Source organism: Leuciscus leuciscus, assembly GCF_965113295.1.
Source record: "Leuciscus leuciscus genome assembly, chromosome: 3".
Classification (NCBI taxonomy): domain Eukaryota; kingdom Metazoa; phylum Chordata; class Actinopteri; order Cypriniformes; family Leuciscidae; genus Leuciscus; species Leuciscus leuciscus.
The window spans coordinates 65,063,295-65,085,608 of NC_138727.1; the positions used below are offsets into that span (position 1 = coordinate 65,063,295).

Consider the following 22,314-nt stretch of genomic DNA (forward strand, 5'->3'; position numbering starts at 1 on the left):
GCTTTCTCTGGGAATCAAACCCATGACTTTGGAGTTGCAAGCACCAACGCTCTACTGTGTGAGCTACAGGAAAGTTCAGTAAATATACTATTTAACTACAAATTTAGCAAATGTTACATTGAGAAAAACATGCTGTAAAACATGTATGTGTAAAAGCACTAAACAGTCAATCATATGAAAACAAATGTTATGTCCTTATTGAGATGCACTAAAAATACTGAACTTTCGTTATCAAGTAAGATTTCTTTAAGAGTGAGTGTTGCACATTTTTCCTATTTACATTAATTTTAGATTTTAGACTTTTGTTGATAGTGCATCTCTTTTTACTATTGTTTTTTTTTTTTTTTTTTTTTGTATTCTCTTTTAAATGTGGCACTGCATACACTGTTGGTCTATTCTCAATAAAAAAGTAATAAATCTCACTATATTATTTACTGTAAATTGCTCTGTAAGAAAGGCTTAACGGTTGTGGAAATCGATTAGCAATAAACACTGACTAGAACTGGAATTTTCTGTATATGACTAGCTTTCGTCTCTTGACTGTCAGAGACGAGACAAACTACTTTATAAGACACAAAAATACTGCAATACAGATGAGACGGACGTCTTGAAGTGTCTAGAACATTCACAATCACAGATAAACTCAGGGTAAATATTCTCAGGTATTTCATGATATCTGCTACAGCTTCTTAGTGTTGATCTCAATTTATGAAATCAGAAAAGTTCATAAAAGCATAACAGGAGGGCGGTGGAAGCCTAAGCCTATTATCATGAGAACTGGTTTGTGGAATGCAGTGTAAAAGCAATATACCGGTTCCTCTAGATGCCGTTTGTTTACTGTAAAGGTTCGGCCTGTTTTTTACCCAAAATAGAAGAAGGTTGAGTGTTTACCTATTGAAATGATGAGTCTGAAACAACGCAGTCTTGTTTATACTATAAGTTTAATCATTGATTTAATAACTGCAATTAGAATTCAGGTTAATTCATTTATTAGCATATGAATAACTAACTGACGACACTATGAATGTTAACGTTAGAGATAAGAGGTCATAACACTTATGCACACATAAACAGAAGCATTTCTCTTGATTTTGATTAGACGATCTGATGATTATTTAGCGCCACCTTCTGGACAGAGAACTATCAGACAAACACATGGATTTTAATAAGAGATTGCATGAGCTGATTAATCATGAAGAAAATGAAAATTTGAAATTATACTTCACAAACTGTTGGAACATTTAACATTGTTTATTTTAATATGTATATCTTTATAAAACTTATTTACATATTTTAAGCTCAGGGTAGCCACACCTTTGCAGTACAACAATTTGAATGATGAATTATAAATTCTACTAAAAATCTTACAGGCTACATCAGACTGGGATCAGGGTTTATGGCTCATCTGTGTCTCTGTGTCAAATTTAACAACAGAACAGGCTTTCTATATTTTCCATTTAGGAAAAAGTTTCATGACACTAATTCAACTACAGAAATAAATAAAAGCAACATTTTGTACATGTAAACATTTAGAAAAACAGGTTGTGAAAAATGAACGTCTAAAAATATGTATAGTCAATAATAAAATAACAAATATGAATTAAAGGACAAACATGTCTTCTTCATTAAGTCATACTTTTGTAAATTTGCCCCTCTCATAGCATAGTCATAGCAAATAATAATAATAATTTCAGGAGCATATCCCTGTCAGGTTCTGGGTAGATGATGGAGGCGAACACGAAGATACTAATAAATCAAAGGTTTTAATTCTCAAAATGGCAAATACAAGAAAACAGGGAGTGTGTGCTCAGAGCAAAGACTTAAACACTAACATAAACATTGACCGACAACTGAAAGGTGAAAGACAGGAACTTAAATACACAGATGATAACAAGTGACGACAGTTGACGGTGATGATGAACAATGACTAATTAACTAAACACAGGTGACAGAACTGAACTAATGATGATGACCTAAACTAATGAAAACAGTGATAAGATGAAGAAAACAAACAGAAAGTCCATGATAAACATGACATAACTCCCCCCTGTGGGCATCCTGAAGTCCGGGACAAGAGGGAGACCAGGGTGAAGGCAGACGGACTCCAGGATGACCTTGATGACCAAGGCGGAGCAGGTTGAGGAGGTGACCACGGCGGTGCAGGCTGAGTAGGGGGCCACGGCGATGAAGGCTGAGCATGGGACCATGGCTGTGAAGACCCTTCGGGCGGCCATGTCGGTGAAGACCCCTCGGGCGGCCATGGCGGTGAAGACCCCTCGGGCGGCCATGGCGGTGAAGACCCCTCGGGCGGCCATGGCGGTGAAGACCCCTCGGGCGGCCATGGCGGTGAAGACCCCTCGGGCGGCCATGGCGGTGAAGACCCTTCGGGTGGCCATGGCGGAGCTGAAGAACCCTCGGGCGTCCAAGGCGGAGATGATGGACCCTCGGGCGTCCAGGGCGGAACAGGCTGGTCCGGAGGCGTATTACCGTGTATGGCGTGTATCGGTTTACTAGAGTCACGTGATCGATGACAAACGAAGCCTCACTTTCTGTCCAATCACGTGCGCGTTTCGCTTTGGGTCTCAGAAGGCTCGAACTCCAGATCTTATTTAACGAGTCATTGTTGCCTCAGTCTGGTTGATGTGTTTGTGAGGAGAGTGCTGTACTTTGAAAGTTAATCAATATATTACATTTAAATAACCAACATTTATTTTTCACTACTTAGGCTATAACTTTTTGTTTTTGTAAAATCTTTGCACTTTTTGGTGATTTTAGGTAATTTGGTGTTGGTATTTGGGTTTAGGGGGGAAGGGATAGGGTGTTGGTGAAGGGTTTGTATTTAGAGCAATGGCAACAGCCAAAAATAATAAATATAATTAAAAACTTTATCACCTTTCTGTCATTCCTACAGTTAAGCACTATCAGTAACAAGTGTCAGAAGCACATTTAATAACAGATGATCCTATCAGACAATGTCCTTATTCATTTTGTGTGTGTGTGGAGAGAGAGAGAGAGAGAGAGAGAGAGAGAGAGAGAGAGAGAGAGAGAGAGAGAGACTTTTTGACTTTTAAAACCCTTTTAATTCACCCCATTTTCTAGAACATCACAAAGCTAGTATACAAAACACAAACAAAATTAAATAAAGAATAAATAAATTAAAAACAAACATACACAGATTAATTGGTAATTTTACCAATTAAAAACCAAATTCCCAAACTCACTAATTATCACTAAAGCATCTCTCACACCCCACCTCTTTGTAAAAAAAGGTACATTATCAGTTTGTTTATAGTATGCAAATTCAATGGCAATCCTAAATTCAACCAATGATTTAAAAAGAATCAACAAATCAACATCTTGACCAGCATTTTTACATTGATGCGTCTTCAGGATTGCTAACTTGGCTTGACCAATTAAAAAATTGGCAAGCACACACTGTTCACGCCATGACTGTTTATACTTACACCCAAAAATAAAAAGGGTGTTTGTAAAAGAAAACCCCAATTTCACAATTAGTTTTTCCAACAGTACAAAAAGTGGAACCAGCCTTGAACACTCACAAAATAGGTGAAAAACAGTATCAGAAGTCTTACAGAACGAACATTCAGGTAAAACCACTTCATTAAATTTAGAAACAAAGTTGTTTGTAGCCAACACACCGTGAAGTATTCTCCACTCTAGATCTCCACATCTTTTTGGAATAGGAGGCTTGTACAACAGCCTCCATGAGGGGTTTACTTCTCTGGGCACTGAAAGGTACGTCCTCCATTTAGTATCTATCCTTTCCTTCAACTGTCCAAAGTGTGCCGATTTAGCACAAACATAATAAACCATTTTCCTCCCCATACTTTGGAAATCAAAATATTCAAACCCCTTTAACAAAAGAACCTTTGTGTTCTCTTCAATTTCCAAATTCTTTGGGACAACTTTTAATGTTGGAAAAGGCTTTAAAACCAAGCCATTATTTAGAACAGAATCCACAAATAATGTGAATTCTGGGGGGAAACAAGCCTTAAAACTCTTAACTACCCCTTCCACTATTCTCACTGATCTTAGCCCAACCTGATCAGCAAGTGACTGAGCGGTTCGCCACTGACCTCTTGGTACATCAAGCAGATCTATAACTCTGGTTATTCCAGCATTCAAAAACATTTCAATAACAGAATCTGATACTGGAGGCTGTAGCTTAAAAAGAGGGTTAAAAAACAAAGGTTCTGCACCTCCATAATTTTCATCACCCACTCTTGAAAATTTCAACAAACTCCATGATTGAAAAATGGATTCATAGAACTTAAAAAGAGAACAGTTCACATTTTTAACACAAGGCTTCTCAATTAAGAATAGCTCTTTTTCAAGGTCTGTTCCTCCAAGTTCTTTAAGAATATACAAACAATAATCAATCAATGGCATACCATCAGAGCAGTACAACAGTTTTTGCAATGTTTGTAGTCTCATTGCTGCAATTTTGGATTGAACATGTATAAGGCCTTGACCTCCCTCTGCAACGGGAAGATAAAGCACTCCAGGAGGAAGCCAATGATGGCCATTCCAAAAGAAATCAACAAATGCCTTTTGAACCTTTAAAAGCAATTCTTTAGGGGGATCTAACACTGTAACCTTATGCCACAGCATTGAAGCGGCCAGATTATTAATCACCAGGCATCTCCCTCTATATGAAAGCTGTGGGAGAATCCACTTCCATTTTTGAATTTTACCGATAACCCGGTCAACCACTCCTTCCCAGTTCTTCTCAATATACTGCTCAGTTCCAAAATAAATACCTAGAACTTTTAAACCATCCTGTGCCCATTTACAATGATTTGGCAAATTAGGAGGTCCTGAAATATGCCAATCCCCCATCAACAAAGAGGCACATTTTTCCCAATTTATACGTGCAGAGGTAGCTTTCTGAAAAATATTCAAACATGAACTAATATTGTCAATATCATTTGAATTCCTAATTATCAGAGTTACATCATCTGCATATGCTAAAAGTTTTACTTGGGGAACTTTTGAACAGCAAGGAACACCAATACCACATAATCTGGTTCTCAACAGGCTTAAAAAAGGCTCAATAGAAATAGCATAGAGTAAACCTGATAGAGGACAGCCTTGTCTTATTCCTCTTGTCACTGAAAAAGGTCTTGTTAGTGTTCCATTTACTCTTAACATGCTATAAATATCACTGTACATGAGCTTAATAAAAGACACAAAACGATGACCAAAACCAAAAGCCTCAAGAGTCTTAAATAAATAAGAGTGGTCCACTCTATCAAAGGCTTTTTCTTGGTCCAAAGAGAGAAGACCAATGTCCAGGTTATGTCTTTTTGCCACTGAAATGATATCTCTAACCAAAAAAAGGTTGTCAAAAATAGTTCGATTAGGAATACAGTAAGACTGATCATTATGAATAACAGTTTCTATACAGTTCTTCAATCTGTTGGTTAAGGCTTTTGAAAAGATTTTTAAATCAACGCACAGCAAGGAGACGGGGCGCCAGTTTTTTAAGCAACCAAGGTCTCCTTTTTTGGGGATCAAAGTTAAAACCGCTCTCCGACAGCTTAGAGGAAGTGTCTCTCTTTCAATGCTTTCCGCCAAAACATCATACATGTCCTGGGCAATTAAGTTCCAAAAAGCCTTATAAAACTCGGATGAAAGTCCGTCCAAACCAGGTGCCTTTCCAGGATTCAACTCCTGGACAGCTCTCGAAAGTTCAGCCATTGTCAAAGGACTCTCAAGATCCATCTTGTCCTTGTTTGATAATTGAGGCAAGTCACTCAGAAGAACATCAGCTTCTACTCCATTGCATGGCTCTGAGCGATATAAATCTTCATAAAAGGAAATAGCAAAAGCATTTATTTCTGCTTGTGTTGTTAATACTCTTCCATCTGAAAGCTTCAGTTGATGAAGATGCTTATGTGCCCTTGGCTTTTTTTCAAGTCCAAAGAAAAAAGCAGTAGGAGAATCCATATTATTTAGGCGGGTGAACTTTGCCCTTAAAAGGGCAGTTTTTCCTTGTTCCTCCGCTAAGCTGCGTAAAAGAAATTTATTTCGTTCAAAAGAGTCATTAGAGATGGATCCTGTGGCACTGTGACTGCTTTCTCCAAGGATTTCTTGTTCAAGAGCTTTCATTTTCTCCACTAGGACACCCCTGGTATGTGCAGTAAACTGCTGACAAAAGATCTTGATCTGCACCTTGCCCACATCCCACCATTGACTTAAAGATGGGAAATTAACTCTCTCCTCTCTCCAAGAATCCCAAAAGATGTGAAAAGAGTGGACAAAGCATTGATCCTGAAGTAACCCATTATTAAAGTGCCAAAGTGAGTTATAAGATTTAGTGGTCTCAACAGAAATAGCCATACAAATATAATGATGGTCTGAGAGAAAAGTAGGCGAAATAGAATTCCTAAAAAACCTTCCCCTATTGCATAAATCGGTATAAAAACGGTCAAGTCTAGCTCCAGACATTATATTTGAGTTCACTTTCATCCAAGTATACTGTCTAAGGCCAGGAAATGCATCTCTCCACAAATCAACAAAATTATAATAATCAATTACACTTTTCAAACTCTTGGCTGAAGAAGGATGTGGTTCTTTATGATTGCGATCCAACTGCTGATTTAGTGCAATTAAAGTCACCCCCCAGTATAACAATGTTATCCCGAGGACAGTGCGATAACGCATCTGATAGTTTTTCAAAAAAAGCAATGCGCTCCCGGCCATCATTTGGGGCATACACATTGAACAGAGAAAAAACTGTGTCACCTAAAGTAACATCTACTCGTAACATTCTTCCTGGTATTATCTCAATGCTGCCTAAAATACCACCAACCCGGGGTGAAAACAAGAATGCTACCCCTGTACTAACATTTGTGCCATGGCTCAGAAGAACATTACCCTTCCAGTCACTAAACCACTGTGACTGGTTCTGCAAATCTGTGTGCGTTTCCTGAAGTAAGATCACATCAGCCTTTTTTAGAATTAAATAATTAAAAAGATCGTTTCTCTTTACTGTACTACGACATCCATTAATATTTAGAGACCCAATATTAAAAAAAGTCATGACAAAAAAGATAAAGGGGTATAAAACAACCCACCACATCTGTCTTTTAACACTTTTCATTAGGTCAATATTTCTTCAAATGTGAATTTAAACTTTTCCTAACCGTGCTAACAAGTTTTTTAAGCCTGTAGCGTTTTGGTTGATCTAATTCCTCCAAGGTTGCCTTTCGCATAGCAATGGCACCAGACTCCACAAAAAGTTCCAAATCAGGAAAATGTTTTTCCAATCTAGGTTTTCTCTGATTTTTAGTAACATCTAGGAAATTACTCAGCTCTTGAACTGTGTAAAAAGGAGGTTTTAAATGGGGAGTAAGATAATTCCCCACAGAATTTCCCTGTGAATTTAAGCCTACATCATGTTCTTCTCCAGTATCTGGACATTCGCTTTCAGAGTCATCTTCAGATAAGTCATCAGTTCTCTGTGACAGATCCATATCACCCTGTAGGCTGCTGCCTTGAACAGACGAGTATTCAAGCTCACTTTGCTTTTCTGGGTATTTTGCATCACTGACACTAACTACCCCTGCTGCAGCAATGAGATCCTCATTAACTTGAGCTTCATCATCCTCATCAACTTGAGCATTGTCATCCTCATGTGTACTAACAACGGAGGCTCTATCCGTAGCTACTAGTACAGCAGAACCCTCTCCATTATTGGATTCAAGTACCGTCTCATCTGACTGTACACTATCAGTAGGCATTTCTGCAATGCTATTATTATCCACAGAGGTATTCACCTGTTCCGTTGCCGTTACAGAATTACTCTCTTTCTCAGCCTCCATATTTAAAGGACACGATTGTCTTACATGGCCCTGCTTACCGCATGCAAAACATTTAAATGAATCAACGGAGATAAATATCGTATAATTTTTCCCATTCAACGTCAGTTTTACAGCAACTTCCAGATTTTGAAATTCAGCATTTAGAATCATGTATGTGTGACGTCTAAATGACATGATGTGCTTTAATTCCGGGTTTTTTAAACCAAGCGGAATCATTTTGATCGGTCCCATTAATTTGCCGTAACGCGCAAGAATGCGCTCAAGTGTATCATTTGGAATGAACGGAGGTATATTTGAAAGGATAACTTTCTTCGAGGGGTTAGACAGCGGCAAAACCGGGATGAAAGCATCTCTCACCGATAAACCATGTTCAACCAAATCATCAACCATAAACGTCTCCCTCAAAAAAATAACAACCGCCTTGTTCATTCTCGATGCAGACAAGATGTTCGACGCACCAACTGCGTTACCGACAGCAACTAAACAATCTTCCACTGACACTGTCTCATCTGATAAACATTTGCACCCGTGGCGTGCAGTCAAAGACGCAAATCCATCAGAATTCGACCCCATTGCTGCACTTTTTTGCCGACAAAGTCAGCAAAAAATAAAAGACCTGCTCAACGGCAAAATAGCCTATGTAGAACTACTATAAAGAGGAAAAGGGAAAAAGTTTGAAAACTCACTCAAACGCACCGCTCAGTCACTCACACACTCCTCCCGAACACTCCGCACATGCGCACAGAGAGAGAGAGAGAGAGAGAGAGAGAGAGAGAGAGAGAGAGAGAGAGAGAGAGAGAGAGAGAGAGAGAGAGAGAGAGAGGGAGGACCAACATTAAATCTTGTTGAATCATATAAGCTTATATTATATTTTATTGTCACACTTTAATGGGAAAATGAATTTATTTAATGAACAAATCAAACACAAACATGTAAGGCTTTTATTTGTACACATAACATTGAAACTATGGAGTGTGTTGTGGTTGCTTCATCTGCCAGAGCTTCTAACACAGGCTTCTGGCTGCTTTATTTTAAATAACCACCAGATGGCGCTGTTCTCGACCAGTTCTCGGCACTCTCGAAGCTTTGAATCTTTTCCCGGAACAGTCAGGAGAAAGCCTCAGTGATTCATGAGGCTTCATTTCCCATCCCTAAGGAGGCGAACACGAAGATACTAATAAATCAAAGGTTTTAATTCTCAAAATGGCAAATACAAGAAAACAGGGAGCGTGTGCTCAGAGCACAGACTTAAACACTAACATAAACATTGACCGACAACTGAAAGGTGAAAGACAGGAACTAAAATACACAGATGATAACAAGTGACGACAGGTGACGGTGATGATGAACAATGACTTATTAACTAAACACAGGTGACAGAACTGAACTAATGATGATGACCTAAACTAAAACGTTCACTGAAAACAGTGATAAGATGAAGAAAACAAACAGAAAGTCCATGATAAACGTGACAATCCCCTTCAGACAAGATTTTTTCTACACTGAGTAAAATATATAGACATCCTATTGATGTATACATTTTCTATAAATGAGAAAATACTCATTTATTATTATTTTCATGTCCACTATACAACAGGATTGAGAAACATAAAATTCATCATATTTCAAACATACTTATGACCTAGAGTTTAAACATATACAGTATGTGAACTACTCTTGATGATTTTGAAAAAACCCATGCACGTACTGTAACAATAAGCAGTGTTATAAGAATGTAGAAAAAAGGTTGTCATATGATCTGATGAAGTAAAAAAAAATTAGCAGTGTAAAACTAGCAAGGCATCATCAGTGTGTGTGTGTGCTGGATTCATTATCATCATAAACCTCTTCACCGTGTCTTTCTCTCACAAAACCCAATGAAAAACTAAATGTCTAAAACTAATGAGTTTATAGTCACTTTGAAGACAAATAAAATAATTTTAATAAGTAATACACATTAATGTTCATTAAACATTAACATTAGAATTTGTAGCTGTGTATTTAAGCTTTTAATGCTTGCACAAATTTCACAACCTGGCACTCATTAGGGTTCCTGCTATATCTTTCAAGACCTGATGTTCATTGCAATGGGCATTAAACTGTGTTCTACAGAATGGAAAGATCTTCAAATTAACTTTGAACATTGTCGTTTGAGACTATAAAGATTAAAACAGTTGCAATTTGATAATGCTATGGACATAAATAGCATATAAAAGTCATGGCTGTCTTATGTGATTAAGTTATGGGTCATATTTTCATTGTGATTAGTCAATCAGGGACTTATCAATGACAAGGTATAGTATTCATATTATAAAAACATATATAATTTTGATAAAAAAAAAAAAAAAAAAAGCAAATTATTCATTCACATTGATTTGTCATTTGCGCTCCTCTCAAGCTGGACTTTTGGCTGTTCCTCACACGTTTGCGATCAATAGAGGACAGGGCTTTCTCGTCCTTTGCTCCTAGACTCACTTCCAACCAAATAATTAAAATACCTTTTAGGTAAGCTTTTTCCTAATGATTTTAATTATTTGTATTACAGTGTGTTCTTTAGTTTTTTGTACGCTTTGTATTTCTATCTGTGTATTTTTAATTTTTATTATTTATTTTTCTCTTTGTATTTTTATTGTGTAACGTGTCTTGAGAAGCTGCTTTAAATGTGCTATGTAAAATAAAGTTCATTATTAATATTATTATGGCATTTAAGCTCTACATTATATCAGGTCATGCTAACCTGGAAACACAACACATTTTCCTAAACCGATGGTCAGAGAGGCCAGCGTATGGTGTGGAAAATGAACACCAGAAGACATGAATTGAGAAAGTTTATTGAGGATAAATTGTTTTCCACACATCCAAATGACAGACACTTGGTCAAGGACCTAACTCTGAGCATAATCTGCAATACGGTAACACATTAATGTATAATCAGTCGATGTAAAATCAGTCAATGTAATTTCTAATAGGTTACAGTGCCAGAATTGTTTCAAACTGAGAGTTATGTTCTACTGTTATCTGAATGATGTGGAGAAATAAAACTAAACATTTGAAATGCTCTGTTCTTAATTCTTAAGAAAGTGTCAAATGTTGATTTTTAGATCAGCCAGACAGTGATAAATCCAGGATAAATCTTCTCATCTGAACATCCCTGGAGTGTTCTGGCATAATCACACACCTTTCATATTTCCAAACAAGCCTTTGCAAAGAACTTTCCTTTTTCTTCCTCCAAGGGTGAATTTTATCAGGACCGACCTAAAACATTAGCTTTATTCAGGTGGAACAAAAACAAGAGGTTAGAACAAGCCTTTCACACAGACATTCAGAGCAGATCAAACTGATATAAACTTCTTAAAACAGTTGCAAATGCTAACAATGCATGAATTAATGACAGCATAACTTAACTTCATGACCATATAGCTTATGCTACTTAAAGTCCAGGGCAGAGGATATAGATGCATACTGTAGGTTTGTGATAAAGTCACATTAGCTGCCACCGCTGGGGAAGCAGCACTGGCACACACACACATACACGCGATGATGATAGCACATGGACATTCATCCATTTCTCCACTCTCCCTTCCATATTCATTCTCCGGTCATTTCATACACTTACATTGCACTGTCTGGTTGTTTCGTCCGTGTTGTTTGTCTGTGTGGGCGTAGTCAGTCTTCCGGCGCAATCGGCCGAAGCGAACGATTGAGCGGCGGCCGTTTATGACGTCATGGCCGGGTCGCGCTGGCGCATCGAAACCGGAAGCTGGCGAAACCATTGTCTAGTGTGAATAGGTGTTCATGTGTGTAGTCAAATGGAAAAATTATGTGTTAAGTGTATTATGTGTGAAGGTATTATGTGTTTATTATTAATATATATCTCTATATATATTGGGAATGGATTAATACGGATAATCAAATAGATGAAGTATTTGTATGTGTATTAATTGTTATATGTTCCGGGAATTGGTGTGGCCCAAAAAGGTGCGGGGTTTGGCCTATTTAACCCTCTGAGGTCGGCAAACACGCCCCCGCGTTTTGCTGGATTTTCTTCACATTGTAGTACAATAAACTTAAATTACTCCGTCATTTATGGTTATACAGAAAAAAGAAATATAAAAAAAGAATCTGTGATATTTCTACTTTTGTATGTGTCCACTTACAATCAAATCAAGACATTGTGCTTTTGTAAAATATAGAAAATAAACAGGGTGTGCGTTCTGCCTCTCCGTCGCGGTGAACTTTTTTTTCTTGAGCACGTCTATAAACTGAAACAAAACTCAGCGAATACTTGTCACACATTTATGAGCCATATACCTTTATACACATTTAAGTGTGTACTTTTAAATGATCGGATTCAAACTGAAAACAAATATTCTCTGTTTAAGTAATTTGTATAAAACCAACAGGACGTCCAGTATCTCAAACGCTTGCTCATTACTTTTAATTCGACCACGCCCACTCGCGCAAAAGTGATTCACATGCAACGCGAACGCCCTCGTTACCTCAAACACAAAACACCAAAAAACTTCACAAGTCTCTGCTTTTCGTCGAGTTTGGAAGACACGTCTGAGCTTACATTGGATTTACCTCAGAAGAAGAAGAACGCGATTTGAAGACAAGAAAGATGTAAGGTAAGAAATTCTTACTTATTAGTTTATGGTATTGTTGCATAAACTTCACATTGCAGTTGAACTGTTGCTAGATATATGGTGAATATTATACTATTTAGACCCGTGTTTACTGTTAAATACTGTTTGTGGATATCTGCTCAAACATAGATATGTATAACCATAATGTTTAATATTTTGGAGCGCAATGGCGTTTGAATGTATCATATTTTGGAGCGCGATCGCGTTTGAATGTATCATATTTTGGAGCGCGATCCCGTTTGAATGTATCATATTTTGGAGCGCGATCGCGTTTGAATGTATCATATTTTGGAGCGCGCTGTGGGTTTGAATGTATCATATTTTGGAGCGCGGTTGCGTTTGAAAGGAAAAATGCACCAAACATTTGGCTTTATGTTTTTACTATTATCTCATTTCATATCATCATAACGAATGGAAACATTTGAAGTAACATAAGATAATCAATATATTTTTCTCTAGCATTGTTACTGAAATCTTTTGGAAGATTTATAGGCTGCTATAGGTTATTGTTATAATTATTTTATGCAGTACTGCACATAGCGTATACCTACAAGGCACAACAAACATGGTGTTCATTATATTATATATTGTTGGAAACATTTGTGTGTGTGTGTGTGTGTGTGTGTGTGTATTCTGTGAATTTAAAAAAAGCAATTTTAACCAGAAAAATCTAAAATGTATTCCCAAAATCGTGCAGGCCTAGTTTCTCTTGATACCAGTATGTTCACTTTTTTTCTTTTCTTTCAGGGACCAGATGCAACTGAGTCCTGCTGACTTCAACATTCACATGAGTCTCTGTATATGAACATGGTAAAGTGAAAATCAAACACCTTGGAAATGAAAGGTATGTACAATGTTTTTAGGAATGGCACAAAGGTCTCTGTCTTTGGATCATTGTTTTCAATGTGCTCTTTTGTCATTTGTTGTGTATTTTTGGATTATGTTGTGTTGTAAATAAATCCAAACAATCTAAAAGCCATTCTTTTTTAAATCTCCTCATTCTTTGTGCAAGGTTGCTCTGAATGACAGGGCCTGATAGCTCCTAATAGGGCAGTTAGGGGAGTGTCTTTGTCTTTCTCAGGTGTAAAAGCTTACATATTCATGAGATGATCACGCCTCTTCGCATATGGCTTTCTCACACAAAACACGTCTTAGAAATTTTAAATCAATATATTGTCTTATCTGAATGAGCAGTCAGGGTGATTTTCACATTGTTTTGGAGCAAATATTCTAGGCTATGTGATACAATTTTCAAAAGTCTTGTGAAGAAATAATCAGTATGGGTTTCATGGCCTTATTTCAGTGACAATTTTTTTTGGTATTTTCACAAACCACGCATAAATGTCATTATCTCAAAACTACAAACTTTTACATACATGCTGCTGATATATTATTGTAGCAGAGTTTGTGCTGAATAGAGTGTAATAAGACTTTAGCCATGACAATGTCACAAGTAACAGAAATAAGGACAAATGTCAGAGCATGTCAGAACACCTACAGGGCCAGAAAACAGCTCAGACCTCAGAGGGTTAAGCCAAGGCCAAACCTGAAGTTAGGACTTGTTAACCAAGTCGGAAAGTGAGAGTGCAACTGTGGTGCCTCAAGCGAACAAAACCTTTGTATACTGGTGTACTGTAGATACGTTTTTTTTTGTTGAAGAGTTTTCGTCTTTATTTTTTTGTTGTTGTACTTTTTAGGGGTTTTCTTTCCTTTTTTGTGTGCACCTGTACATATACATCACTGTGGACGGTCTTCTTATTGGCACTGTAAATAAATTCCACCTTGCACGAAGTGCTTCTGCGAGTGCGCCATCCTTTTACATCCATACACGGACTCACATTTCTCCCCGAAGGCGAGCTGGTGGGCTCGTCTTCATCACAATTGGTGGCAGCGGTGGGATGACGACTCGCAAGACAGCGCCGAGAGGTTGAAAACCCAGGGTGGGTTTACGATCCACAGAGAAGGCAGCGTCAGAGGAGGAGGAGACCTGGAATTCTGGTGAGAATACTGAGGATGAGGAGGGAGCCACGAGTCTTCCCAGAATCTCACCAAAGTCCAGTCCACAACCAACCAAGTCAATCACTCCTGACGCTACAGCTGACGAGGGTATGGTTTCCCTGATGCGCAGATTTCTCAACGCTTAAGAGCAGAGAGAGGAGCGATATCTGCAGGAGCTCCGCGCTCTTCGTGAGTCCATCGTGCAGTCGATTCGTCCAGCTGAGACCTCACTTGACGCGGAGAGCGAGCGAATGGAGCTTCCATTGCCAGCACCGAAGGTATCCACAAGACACAGACCAGCCTATTTCCAAGACTCCCTGAATGCCGCAGAACCGAGAGAGCCAAGGCAGTGGGCTGATCCGAAGATTACAGTCAGACAGTCTTGGGTGCTCAGATGCAGCACAAGCAGATTGTTAAAAAAGTAAAGGACAATGCAATCTTTGTTTACTTTAGCTACTGGCTAAACCAATATATGGTCTCGTTTGTTAAGTGACAGTACACTACAAACACATATCAGCCTATGAAACACCATTGTTGCAAAGAAAATACTTACATTTTTTACTTAAATGCATTGACCAGTTTAATTATCAATTGAAACGAATGTCCCATGTTAACCTTGGCGTGGTTTGTGAGCACAACAGGAGCGTATGGTAAACTTTCTTTAAACGGCTTAAATTACGCAGGAACAGAAACAGCGAAATAAAAACTGTCTAATATTCATATCAATGTTTATAAACAACGAGATATTTTTATGAATCTATACTGTGTGAAATATTGCACAGCTGTCGCTGTTAGTTACAAACACTGTAGTTTGTACATTATTTGAATGTGCTCCTATAATGACGTACAGTGGTGGGCAATAACCAAGTACTTTATTCGAATATTTTCATTTGGAGAAACGTTTGCTTTTACTCCAAAACAACAAACAAAAACTTCCCTGAAAAGCCTGTAGTTCCATGTTACATGTAAGAATACATATTTAATAAAAATAAGTGTATTCTTTGATTGGCTGATCCTTTACCCCTCTCAGTAGTCCACATGCACTTTGACTTCAAATACATTAGTAGATTAACCCCCTGAGATCTACGGTATCGCCGGCGATACCAGCTCGCTTTTTTTTTATTCGTGTAAAAGAAACTCATAAATACTCTGTTGACTTTGATTTTCCATAGGAGTTTCATACATCAATCGATTCTGTTAAATGTGTATTATTTTTGTGTATACTCACAATAAAAACAAAGTGTTGTGCTTTTTGCCAAATAAAGAAAAATAAACACGAAGCGAGTTCTGCCTTCTCTCTGCCAGTGAAGTCCATTCTGAAACGCGTCCGAAAATGAACAATAACTCAGCGAATACTCAGTCAAACAGGCATACAGACACACAGGCATGAAGCTTGAATTCTCTTCTTTTAAATGAAGTAATTTATATAAAAAACAAATATTCTCATCTTGTGAAATCTGTATTAAAAGAGAGCGATTCCAGTCGACCTCATTACAGCTGATTCAGATGTAATGTGACTCCGCCCACGGAGAGCGCGCGCTATTCAAACGCAAATGGCTGAGGCAATCCTGTGAACGCCCCCCTCAGCTCGAGAAAACACACAAGTTTATTTAGATCATTACTTGTTTACACCGTCTTGCAGCGCTGTGAGGAATAATACTAATGGAAAATGTCCCTCAGAAGTGCGGGTATATCGAGGAGCGAGCTGAGGCATACTAGTAAGTTTTTTCCTTCTCACGTGAATTTCTTCACGTGGGTTTCTGTTTATGAATGAATAAACGGCAGAGATGCGCGCTGTTTACCACAGCTGACAAAGACAGTTTAAATTTAAATCGCGTGTGTGAATGAATGATGATGTTTTAGCAAACTGCATTGCTATACTGAGATAAGTAAACATCGACTGAATGTTGAAATAAAATGTAGGCTATTTGTATAAGCAACGTATTAAACTGCAAATTAACAATATGCCCTAATATTTCATGAAAACAAAGTTACAGTCTGGCGAAATATGAAAGACAACATTTTGTTGACTAGATTTGGGTACAGTTTTTACTGTAGAATATACTGCCACATCAAATAAGCTTTTGTTTAACAATTTCTATATATAAAATACTATTTTTGTCAAAAATAAAGTCATCAACTAAGATGTTAGCTGTTCCAATGTTGGTTATATTCAAACTAATGAATACATAGATAAAATGTAGGCCTATAATCATTTTTTTTACAAAGAAAGAGTACACTTGAAATATTGTTGAAATTGTAATTATTGTTGTAATTGTAACCGTTTTAATAAAATAGCAAAACATATTTACAAGATAGATGTAAGCAAAATCTTAAATGGTCAATATAAGTCTTCTTCTAAATATATCTTTTGTCCTTGCATTGTGGCTCAGTCAGTGTCACACCTGAGTGAATGGCTAATTATGCAGAGTGGGTGTATTCTAGGGTGTAAACCACTCCTCGTTCACGCCCCCCTCGCATATTGGCTTTCCAAGCAAAACCTGTTTTACATCAATTTAAATCAATGTATGGTTTTATGTGAACGATAAAGCAAGACTATTTTCACATAATTTTGAAGAAAAAACTATAGGCGACGACATCCATTAGTCAAAAGTGTTATTGCCACATATTTAGTATGTGTTTTGTGGCCTTATTTCAAAAACTTTAATTTTTAGTTTTTTCGATAACCACGCATAAACATTATTCTCTCAAAAATGAAAACATGTACATACATGTGGCTCACATATTATTGTAGTCCTGTTTGTGCTATATAGAGTGAATTTACACCTTTGCCATTAATATGTTTATAAGCAACTGAAAAAAGCACAAATGTCAGAGCATGTCAGAACACCCCCAGGGCCCAAAAAAACGCTCAGACTCCAGAGGGTTAATAAGTAGGTACTTCTCCTTTAGTTGAGTAATATTAAATCAAGTTCTCTTTCTATTTGAAGTAGAAAATATGTGGTTTTTCCACCACTGATTATGCATATTATTATAAAACTGAATGTGACTAAAGTATAGCAGCATAAAGTATAGTAGTATAATACAATAAAAGCATCTCTATCAGCACAATGAAATAGATTCATTTTTTATTTTTATTAAAACACAAGGTAAATCATACACTGAAAACAGTAAGGAATCTTTGAACGTGAAACATTAGGGAAAGCACATTGGGAGCAGATCATAAGCACACTGACTAATTTCTTACAGAATAACACACCAATATTAGAGGGTGTTGTAGAGGGAGCTTTTGTAGATCGACCTGTAGGGGGCAATCTAATGCCATTCGACTTGGCTTAAAAAGTAGCAAAGAAGAACCTGTTATGTGTGCATATGTAATCCACCTGTGATGTTATCAAGTGTCCTGCTTGCTGCTGAATCACCTGAGTAAAAAGAAACATTTTAAACAAATCTGTCTCTTTCAAGTTATTACATTTTGGCGAAGAGGATGAAAGCAAGCAAACTACATTTTTGAAGAGGAATGAAGTTTTTGAAAGGTGAGGAAGCTGAATCCGTACAAGTTGGAACTTTGGAAAAGAAGATGGGCAACATGGTAGGAACCGTCACACCATTTGAAAGTCCATCTCATTCTTGGGAAGAATATTGTTAAATTTTGCAACATTTCTTAAAGGCAAATGATATTACAGATGCAGACAAGCAAAAAGCTATATTGTTGAGCACTGTAGGAAGTCAAACATTCAGTCTAAATGTATTGAGGCCAATTAAACCAGGAACAAAGACATTAATGGAATTGCTAAAAGAGCATTTCAACCCAAAACCCAGTGAAATTGTACAGCAGTTTAATTTCAATTCATGAGAATCAGGTGGAAACTGTACTTAAGTATGTGGGAGTATCTGAGGAAATTGGCTCATGATTGTAATTATTGAGAAAAATTGACAGAGATGCTTCGAGATAGACTGGAATGTGGCATAAATGACCGTATTCAATGTAGACTGTTGGCAGAAGCAGATTTAGCATAAAACATCAGTAAAGCAAGAAGATAGTAAAAGTAGAGCAGGTTGCAGATGTGGAAGTGTGCAACATTTGACCAATGAGTGCAGATTTGCTTCTGAGAAATGTCACAAATGTGGGAAACAAGGACACATGATTAAAGTATGCAGATCAAAAAGTTCAAAAAGAAACAAACTTTCAAAGGGGAGAAAGACGCAAGAGAGTTGTGGCCAGAGGAGGACAGAGGTCGTATTATGAAGAGGGTATTTTTTACAGTTCACAGTTTGAAAGAAACCGAGAGATTCCAAAGGTGGCTCCACTGACTATCACATTGGCTGTTAATGAGTCAAACGTATCTTTTGAAGTGGATACAGGCTGTGGTGTGACTGTAATGAATGGGTAAATGTTTTCCAAATTATGGGGAAATCATACATTTAAAAAAAAAAAAAAGTTAAAAACCTATACTGGCCAAGCTTTAACAGTGTTAGGTTCTGCTCCGGTGGAAGTCAGATACACAGGAACAGTGAAGGAGTTACCAGTAGTAGTACCCGGAAAAGGACCCAATTTATTGGGCAGAGGGTGGATTAAGGAGTTGGGTGTGAAATGAAAGGCCATACATAAGATTCAAGGAGTGGGAAATTCAACCTTGCTCGAAGTTCTTAGCCAACATGCAGAAGTGTTTAAAGAGGAATTGGGTGAATTGAAAGGTCCACCAGCAAAGATTTATATGGACAAGGAAAGGAGTCTGTGTCACTAAGAGCATATAAATACAACATCATCTACAAGCCTGGCAAGGATCTTTGAAATTAAGTTGCTCTGAGTCGTTTACCATTGTCAACAGAATCTGGCACTGAACAGGAGGAACGAGTCCTAATGCTGGAGAATGCAGACACAACCTTTATTACAGCAGAACAGGTGAGAGGGTGGACACAAATAGATCCGGTTTTATCCAGGGTGAGAGAAATGTCACAACAAGGATCCCTGCATGAATTAATGGGAGTAGAGTTTGACCCATTCACATCAATAAAAGATGAATTAAGTGTACAGGATGGTTGTGTGCTCTGGGGGGCCCCAAGTAATCATTACCATTGTTGGTAGATCGTAAAGCTTTGGCCCGAAGTTATGTGTGGTTGCCCAAGGAAGATCAGCATGTCGAAAGGTTGGTTAAAACCTGTTGTATGTGCCAAGAACATAGGAATGTTCCGGCTGTAGCCCCATTGTATCCATTGCAAACCATGGCAAAGATTGCATGTTGATTATGCAGGACCATTCATGGGAAAATGTTCTTTGTCTTGATTGATGCACATTCAAAATGGATGGATGTGTATACAGTCAACTCAGCCACAGGACAGTCAAATAATTAAATGATAAATCACTCTCATCCTTTCACACTGCACTGCACTACATCATGCACATAACACACTCATACGTTGAAACTTACTCTTAAAATTGTGGGCTGCAACCTTTACAAATATGCTGGTTCATCTGGTGAAGCAAAGTATATAAACTGGGAGGAGTTGGATCTGGATCAAACCTCGCCCCCTGGATCTCGTGTTCTGCAGTGAGGACCATCTCGTTAAATTGAGTTTTCATTTTTAGTGCGTGTTCAGTTACTTCACGTTTCACTGAATGTGAGAAATATGTTCATGTACAGTAGAATCAGCAGCAACTCACCTGAGAATGTGATGATGACGTGCGACACTAGAGGAAGATGTTCACACTAAACATCAATGAATGCATCAAATAAACATAAGAGATGTGGGATAAAAGCTGTACATTTATTCGTACATTTAGATTTCTCTTATTCTAATAAATAACAGGATAACCAAGAGTTATCAGAAATACAACTATATTAGTAGTTTGGTGATGTTAGGGATGTTTATCTCTAGTCATATTCTCAATAACCGGAAGAACAGGTCAGACGAAACAAGCAACACACACAGGTAGTTTGACAAGGAAGTTGGCTGTAACAGTGGGAGAGTTCTTCCTCGTAAGTACATTTATATACAACAGCTAGAAATGTTTCGTTTAGATGATAAATTCTTGGTTATTGTTATTTATGTTTTTGCAGTTGTTTTTGAGAGTGTTTTTAGAATGACCCTGTCTTGGCAAACGTGAAGGATGTTGTTGTTGTTGTTATGACGCAGTGGAAAATAAAGCTGGATATATGCCGTCTGAAAAAAGAGACTGAAAAAAATCCCACAATAAAGGGTTTATAAACTGGGGACATGCGCGTGCACACAAATAATTTTACCTGCTTTCCAGCAGATGCGGTGACAGATTCGTTGAATGCTATTTTTCACGGAACACAAATGAAATGTTTTCCACACTATTTGTAAATGTTAGTATTATTTTATATTGTTTTCATGTCACGTCTCACAAGCCACTCCCACTTTATTTTGAGACGTTTGTTTCAATGGAAACTGATTATGATACTATACATAAATTTGAGTGCATTACATTTGTTTTGTTTATTTTTGGCACTACTGCATAGGCAGTTTTTATGGCTATTTAAATATAGATATCTATATTTATGGTTTATGTTTTGAGGTTAAAAACTTTAGTTTATCTACAAACATGTATTTGTTATTATCTTTTTACAGTATTTATCTTTATAGTTATGAAAATCAAAGAAAAATTTGAATACTGTACTGTATCACCAATAATATAAACTTGTTTCATCATTCATAGTGAATTCAGGGTCATTACACAGGAGCATAAATGGAGAAAACTGCAATCCATTAACGTTGCATTTAAGCTATACATTTTATCAGGTCATCGTCATCTAATTACCTTGGACTTGCTAGTGTCATCCCTAACTTTTTGAGCTACAGGAACTCAACATTAAATAAAGTTTAGCATTTACAGTTGCCACATACTGCTCTGAGACACGAAGGTTGAGGATCCAAATGCAGTATTTATTGAACAGGGTAATCCAAAGACGTAAAATTATCAATCCAATTCTTTAACGATTCTCTTATCGATTCTTGATAGCACTGTGTGGAAATTTTTTTTAAATGCTTTTAAAAAAAAGTGGTTTTATTTATTTTAAAGTTTAAGCTTGAGTTAGCAAACTCCACTTTTTATATAATGTATGTAATAAATAGAACCTTATTGTAAAGTGTTACTGATTAGTTATACACCGATTCAGACGTCTCCTGAGTTCACTGTTGGAAAGATCAGTTGTTTTAACGATTCATTAAAATGAATCGGTTCAAAGGAGTCATTATTAGTTCGCGAATTGGACGTGTCGTGCGCGTTGTGTGATTATCCCAGCAGTTAGGACATGGACATCCAAGATTTGTGTCAAGTTGTCAACATAGAAAACATTTCATCACTGTATAGTTTTATTTCGTTTAATTAAAGTGTTGTTTTATGTCAGCTGATCTGTCCGGAACGCTTTTCAGAGAAGATCAGGAAACTTATTTAGCACAATTCACACCCAGCAGTATAATTCAGGGGAAAAAAAATCTCCGAATGCTCCACACGAAACTTTGGTCTTCCGACCTTTTACCACCGTGTCGATTTATTTTGATTAATATGTGCGAGGGAGAGAGAGCAACACAGCGCCTAGTTTGGAGACGGTTAAGTCGTTTACTCAGAGAGTGCGCGCGCACGCGACCGGCTCTCTCTCTCTCTCTCTGGTCGTTCTTTTAGTTAAAACATGCGCCCTGTCACAAACGCAGCCGTTCATCTACATTACTCACCGATCAAATAAGACTTTAGCGGGACAAAAATTCACTTTGGCGGGCGCTAAAACAAGTTCAGTGCAGGAAAATTCATGCGTGAGTTTCCATTAGACTCGCACGGTAAACCAGGCAAATGGCGAGCTCAGCTGTTGTTGACGCTGTGTGTGTCATCATGGTGTGTG

At 37.6% G+C, this 22,314-nt stretch overlaps 1 protein-coding gene across 11 annotated transcripts in view; it reads left to right on the plus strand.

Annotated features, from left to right (window-relative positions):
* LOC309495374 (NLR family CARD domain-containing protein 3-like) overlaps nucleotides 1-22,314 on the plus strand; it is a gene marked incomplete at its 3' end in the record, with an annotated part of 48,224 nt that overhangs the window by 7,926 nt on the left and 17,984 nt on the right. Inside the window, exons 1-2 of one of the 11 annotated variants that reach the window (XM_082165063.1) lie at nucleotides 17,828-18,044; nucleotides 19,285-19,358. The exons of 9 other annotated variants lie outside the window; for them this stretch is intronic. In XM_082165063.1, the coding sequence (XP_082021189.1) occupies nucleotides 19,327-19,358 (32 nt within the window). In that variant the 5' untranslated portion in view covers nucleotides 17,828-18,044; nucleotides 19,285-19,326. Of the gene's footprint in view, nucleotides 1-17,827; nucleotides 18,045-19,284; nucleotides 19,359-20,353; nucleotides 20,434-22,314 lie in introns of those variants that run through there. One more of the 11 variants, XM_082165066.1, reaches the window with a different exon arrangement.